The sequence below is a fragment of the Xyrauchen texanus genome, chromosome 27 (assembly GCF_025860055.1).
Source record: "Xyrauchen texanus isolate HMW12.3.18 chromosome 27, RBS_HiC_50CHRs, whole genome shotgun sequence".
Lineage (NCBI taxonomy): Eukaryota > Metazoa > Chordata > Actinopteri > Cypriniformes > Catostomidae > Xyrauchen > Xyrauchen texanus.
Window position 1 is genome coordinate 34,979,648 of NC_068302.1, and position 7,036 is coordinate 34,986,683.

At 32.7% G+C, this 7,036-nt stretch overlaps 1 protein-coding gene and 1 long non-coding RNA gene across 2 annotated transcripts; both read left to right on the forward strand.

The window, feature by feature from the left end:
- The first annotated feature begins 1,145 nt into the window (after positions 1 to 1,145).
- On the forward strand, positions 1,146 to 3,187 carry LOC127621314 (uncharacterized). Its single transcript, XR_007967842.1, has 4 exons — positions 1,146 to 1,240; positions 1,949 to 2,091; positions 2,432 to 2,505; positions 2,783 to 3,187. It is a non-coding gene; the product is annotated as an uncharacterized LOC127621314 (long non-coding RNA).
- Positions 3,188 to 3,593: 406 nt separating this feature from the next.
- On the forward strand, positions 3,594 to 6,781 carry pierce1 (piercer of microtubule wall 1). Its single transcript, XM_052093885.1, has 3 exons — positions 3,594 to 3,748; positions 6,428 to 6,506; positions 6,599 to 6,781. The coding sequence occupies exons 1-3, from the start codon at positions 3,606 to 3,608 to the stop codon at positions 6,779 to 6,781; spliced, it is 405 nt and encodes a 134-aa protein (XP_051949845.1). The 5' UTR covers positions 3,594 to 3,605.
- Positions 6,782 to 7,036: the final 255 nt, after the last annotated feature.

Consider the following 7,036-nt stretch of genomic DNA (forward strand, 5'->3'; position numbering starts at 1 on the left):
TACCAGGGATATATCTCAGATAGTATAAGGTTTTGAGTTTTCCAGAAACATATAAAAGGCATTTGTTCAGGCAAGGTTCATCAATATAATAGAACACTTTTTTCTTCTTCTTTTGTTTTTGTAGTCAGGACTTTAAGACATGTGATTATACAGACACAGAAATGTTTCTACCCATAATCCCTGTACGTTTTCAGCTATTAAATAGTTTTCTTATTAAGTTCTGCTCTTAAAGGAATATTCTGGGTTCAATACTATTTAAGTTCAATCAACAACATTTGTGGCATTATGTTGATTAACACAAAAAAGAACGGACTTGTCCCTCTTTTTCTTAAAAAAATAAAATAAAATGCTAAAATCAAGGTTACAGTGAGACACAATAGAAGTGAATGGGACAATAGAAGTGAATGGGACAATGGAAGTGAATGGGGCAAACTTTTGGAGGGTTTAAAGGCTGAAATGTGAAGCTTATAAATTTATAAAAGCAATTACATTAATTCTGTTGTCAAAACTAATGTATTATTTGAGCTGTAAAGTTTTTTAAATCATAATGTTTACAGTCATTTGAGTGTTTTAGGGTTTGTTGACATTACATCGTCATGGCAATAAAGTTGTAAAATTGGTTGTAACTTTAGAAGAAAAAGTTAGTAAATGATTTTATCACACTAAAATCGTGTTAACACTCATATTGTTCATGTCTTGTGACTATACTTTTGAAACTGTGAGTATTTTAATGTTTACAGATTGACCCCCATTCACTTCCATTGTAAACACCTCACTGGAGCCCAGATATTTTCTTTTTTTTTTTTTATAGGAAAGGAGGGATAAGTTCAAATACATTTTTGTGGTGATCAACATTATGCCACAAATGCTGTTGATTGACCTTAACTTCTATTGAATCCGGAATATTCCTTTAAGTGTGCATAACTTCAAAGGAATCGTACATCTTAAGACATTTTCTTTTCAGAGTTTGCTGACAGACTTCTACGGCTCAAAGAGGATGGAGTGTGTTCTTTACAGCATATTTATCAGTTCCAAACACACACAGGAATTCCGGTTTGGGGAATGACCGTCCTGATTCCTCAATTCCACAGGAAGGCTAATAAAAAGAACCTCTAACATGACAAAGACATTTTATTTTTAACAAGTCCAGCCAGAGCTGCAGACTACAATGACTTATCTACATTAAAGTGCAGTTTTACAAGCTGAACCAACATGTCTGGAGACAGATTCATAATTTCAGGTAGAGTTTCAAACCAGCTTTTTTTCCCAAGAACTTGAGGTTACACTTTACAATACATGCTATTATGTAATTACATGGCAAGTTCTGAAGAAACTGTGTTAGATAATTGTTTGAATGTGTAATAGACATGTTCATGGACACTCTAATGTAAAGTGTTGCAGTATTTCGCAGTAAAAGATCTACTCCTTAAGTTGCCCTGATGTTAGTTTAATTTATTGAAATATTGTATTTATAATATATGACTTTATATTTACAAGTATAATATTATATATATTTAAAATCATTTAACTTAATGTACAAACAGCATATATCATTATAGCCTTATTTAAATGTTTCATATGAATAAATACAAAATGTAAAGTTTTGAACATTTTTAAGAACAAAGTTAACTATTAGGAATAAACCTTTAAAATTAAGAATTGAGAAATTGTGCCCTCTGTTGACACATTTGAATATGAAATAGGGTGTTGCTATCCTGAATGATTTCTTGTGCAAACTGAATGTGTATTGTGTTATTGGTGAGCATTATTTGGACTTTGTATTTTAGACTGCAAGTGCATCTTTTGCATTATCCTGAGCACATTCTGAACAATCTCATTTCTGATAGAGAAGCCTAAAATGTTTATAAATCGTTTTAAAAATATGCTATTTTAACATTGCATTGTCCAAAGTTGTATTTAATTACATGTTTCTATGTCATCACTGCAGCCATGGAGGGATTTCATTTCTCAGACTGACGTTTATCATAATGAGGGGTCTCCAATGGCCACTTTTAAAGTGAACAATATCCATGATTTGGGAACCAGAACCCTTGAGTGAAGACCAAGATGGGACTTCTAAAGTCAGCATAGGTAAATTCTGTGAAGTTGTAGCAAACATTTTGAGCTTTAATTCAACACTATGAGATGTTTAAATGTACTATGTTCCTTAATGAGAAGAATGGAGCCTGTTTAGCTGTTTCACAGTTCATTATTACTTTTGGTACGCGCTAGGCCAGACTCAAACTCGTACCGTGAGTAATAATGCACCGTGGCAGTGTATTTATCAACGTGGAAAAACTCCAGACAGGTTTGGATGTGAATAAAAAGGAAACATTTGATGCCATTATATGAACTCAGCTATCTTCACCTTTTTCCCTTCTGACATTCCACATGATGCGATCCACTGACATTTGATTTGTTTTAATTGTAGGTTTGAAATGAAGTAAATTGGACATGATCAAAGGAGTGGAAACTTTGGGTGACAACTCAAAATATTTCTAAAGGGTATGCAGCATTTCAAGGTTTTGTATGAAGCATTTTGTTAAGTAGTTTTGAACATCTAACATCTAAGCAACACTTGTAGCTGAAACCAACAGTTTATCTGTGTAAAAACTTTGACATTTATACATAAAGACTTATAGTTAACACAAAGTTGTTATTTAAGAAATCTTTGCATGATGTTCAAATAACTGAAACTAGCAAAGAATAACGATGATTTTGTAAAGTGATGATTAAATCAATACTGCTTCCCCAGAGCTAACAGCTCTTTTGTTGTTTATAGGTCAGTCAGCTTGCGAAAACTGAGAAGTCCAAGGACATCTGACCACCACCACCCTTTTGTTAACTTTGAAACGCACTGTCGCTAAAATAAATTTATAATAAAAAAAAAAAAATAATAATAATTTTCAGGCATTTGTACTGTATTTCAAATCTCCATCAAGCTGAGTTGAGTAATCTTTAAACAATGTACATTATTATGATTATTGTCAAGTGAAGTATTTAAATGTAATTACATTAGGTTAAATTTATGATATGTACATTTTGGTAAACATTACTCAGTTCAGTTGGATGGAAATTTGTCATAAAATGTAACTTTTGCTGAATGTTGAGTGTAATTTTTGCTTTTGTAATAACTGTAAATAACAGATAATAAAGATTCATCCTCAGTGTGTAATAAATAAATATACCAATACAAAAGTATTGTATAAATCATGTGTAAACAAAGGTTTTTGTTAATTTTCATCAATATTTCTCAAATTTCTAGTTATAGGCCTATTTATTTACATATATACCAAAAAAAAAAAGAAAAAGAAAAACAAGTACCATGTTTAAAAGGGAAAATATTTTACTTTTAAGTTAATCCCAAACATGTTTATTTATCTATTTATTTTTAAGGTGTTTTTTCCCCCAAACCTGTTTATTAATAAATAACTAAAGAAGGCGTGACGTCACTATCAAAAACGTAGCGTGCCGCGCGGTACGTCACGTAGTGACGGTGTTGTTAGGAACCAAGTGCGGCTCCTGGCAAAGCACATGTCTAAAGTTTCACTGTTGTTAACGTAGATAGACATATAGTTAACACACGCATAAGCACAAACTTAGACATGGACGAGCATCCAGGGGACACTGGGACTAAAACGGAGCCTAAAGTGTTTAACACGTTTGAAATAAAAACAAGCGATGTGTACAAGGTGGATACAAATTTACCGAATCGCTTTAATAATCCAGAGTGCTTCAGAGGATACAGGTGAGTCCAGCAGCAGTGCATCATGGGCTTATATAGCCTAATGACATTTTTTTTTACAGTTATGTTTCAAATGATATATATATAATATATATATATGTGTGTGTGTGTGTGTGTGTGTTTAAAATTGAAGGCAAAGGTATTTGGCCACTTTCTGGTCGTCAAACTCTTAACATGTCCATAGTTAGTGTGGCGTCCTACACCTGTGTGAATTTGAGGGGAACTGACTTCATATATGCACTAAAAATCAAATCACACTGAAACCAGCTGGTTAAAAGTCATTGCAATAATGGGACGGAAAACTTGTTTGCAAATGCCACTTGGTTTGTTATTTTGTTTTGTGGTGTCAGTTGTAAGAAACCCAGGGACAATAACCTTACAATTATAAGGGTTTTACATAAGAAAGGGTTTCCTTAAAGGGATAGTTCACCCAAAATGAAAATTCCCTCATCATTTACTCACCCTCATACCATCTAAGATGTGTAGGACTTTCTTTCTTCTGCAGAACACAAACAAATATTTTTAGAAGCATATCTCAGCTCTGTAGGTCCATACAGTGCAAATGAAAGGCAGTCAGACCCTTGAAGCTCCAAAAAGCAGATAAAAGCAGCATAAAAGTAACCCATAAGAATCTAGTGGTCTTCTGAAGCGATCCAATCGGTTTTGGGTGAGAACAAAGCAAAATGAAACTTCTTTTTCACTATAAATCTTGACATCAGCTGTCTCCTTGGCGATCATGATTTCAAGCTCGATTACACTTATTAATGCTTTACGCATATGCAAAGCGCTAGATGGCCCTAGGAAAAGTAAGTGAACTTGGCATTTTGGATGAACTATTCCTTTAACCATCAAACGCATACCTCATTCCACCCCTGTACCTCATACATTTTTTGGAGTTGTGTCTACACCTCTTCAGTATTCCTCAATCTATCTCTTATAAATAGTGACGCACAACAAAATTGCAACAAAAAATTAAAACAAAAAAGTACTAAAAGCTTATAGGGTCTCTAGAGACCCAAGGTATGCAAGTGTCGTTTTTGCACTTCTATAAATTATAAATTATATTTCTTATATTTATTTCATATCTATTTAAGTTAATTATAACAGAATATCTATTTCTTTGTGAATTACAAGATAAGTACTATATTCATACAAATAAATACATCCTGTGCAACAATGAACTATCAACAATGGTGAATTATCAATATTTCATATGGATACACATCCATAATATATGTTATGTCTTACTCAAGGTGGCGCTGTTGTTTCAGTGATTGACTTGATTTACATTTGACATTGTTATTTGACAAAGAAACAACATTTAAATAAACCTATAGCAAGTTTAACACATGAACATCATTTGACTATTGTCATTTGGGTGTACTGCTGAAATAATGTAAGTTTTGCATCTATTTAGACTCAATTAGTGCCTGAGAAAATACACATAAGCTACACATACATTACATGTTTGTAGGTTATGTGTATTGTGTAGCTCAATATGTGTTTGACAGCCAGTTGCATCTCATGACATTTTTGTGTGATCAATGAATCTTGTTCTTGATTTGTATTGTTTCTTGCATTATCCCTTTATGAAAAATTAAACATCAAAATCTATTTTGTTTTTAAATTGTATTGAAAAGATTTAAAAAATTTGACGCCATCTGGGCATTTTTTTTTATATAAGTGCCTTACTTATATAAAGGTCTCTAAAGACCAGAGTATGTAAGAGTGTTTGGGAAACTGACCATGCATTTAAGGGTTCAATACAAGTTGAGCTCAATCGACAGCATTTGAGGCATAATATTGATCATCACAAAAATATATTTGAACTAAAATCTGTTCCAATGAGCCACTTACAATGAAAGTGAATGGGGGCCAATCAGTAAACATTAAAATACCATTTCAAAAGTATAGACACAATACATAAATAATGTGTTAACATGATTGTAGTGTGATAAAATAGCTTAATAACCTTTTCTTTTTAAAGTTATAGCCAATTTTACAACTTTGTTGTCATGACGATGTAATGTCAACAAACCTTAAAACGACTATACATTACGATTTAAACAACTGTACAGCTCAAAAAATACATGAGTTTTAACAGAAGAATTAATGTAAGTGCTTTTATAACATTATAAGCTTCACATTTCTGCCTTTAAACCCTCCAAAAATTGGCCCCATTCACTTCCATTGCAAGTGCCTGTAACCTCGACTTTTGCTTTTTTAAAGAAAAGGTTTGACGAGTCTAAATAATTTTTGGTGGTAATCAACATTATGCCACAAATGCTGTTGAGTGACCTTAACTTGTATTGAACCCGGAAAATTCCTTTAAATTTAAAGGTTTGTTGTAAGTTGGCTCAGACAATTTAGGAATGGCTTAAGCCTATTCAGAAATGTCCAAATGCAATTTGGGGCCACTGGATACTTACTGGCTGTTTTTCAATAAGTCCAATTCATCAGTTTAGTTTTAATTTGATAATTTTCTATCAATTTAATTAAATAATTTTTCCATTTCAATTAATGTGATTAATATTTCAATTGTAGCATGTAGTGTGTCTAAAATAAGGAAATGTTTGGTATAGAAAGTTTAGACTTTTAATGTATTGTCTTTGGGTCATTTTCCTGTCATGGTATAAGAACTCTAATTATTATTCCAATAAAAACTGTCCTGATACTTTTCAGCAAAAAGATAATCAACTCCCTGTACCAAACAACAAATCAAACATATGGAAGCAAAAAGCCAACAGTTCATGAAATGCCGGTGAGTACACAATGTGTTATTGCATTGAAAACACATTTCATGAATTATTGAGGTTACTGACATTAGTAATTCAACATTTATACTTTTTTCAGACAACCTTTAATGGAAGTCAGCGGAAGTTTTCGGAGCTTTATCTGAAAAGTGGGATGTATAGAGATAATGGATTCAACACTGCGCTTGACAAGAGCCAAATCACTGGACTGAACACAATGACTGTGTTTCACAACACAGTCAATTTCCATTACTTGTGTCAAACAGATGGGAAATATCAATAAAAACACCTTTTTGTTTCATGTATAATGAAACCGTTAAGATCATTTGAGATTCCTATTAGTTTACGTTCGAGCCTTGAACCATTTGCTACTTGTTAGTTGGTTGCAGGTGGTATGAGGGGGCGGGGACATTCTCATTGCAGAGATTGGACAAAAACAGTGTAGTGCAAGATGTGTCTTCAATATTGTTTTAGAAGAGAAAGCCTGTAAATGATAGATGAATGAAGGACTAAAAAAAAAAAGTCCCACATTTTGATT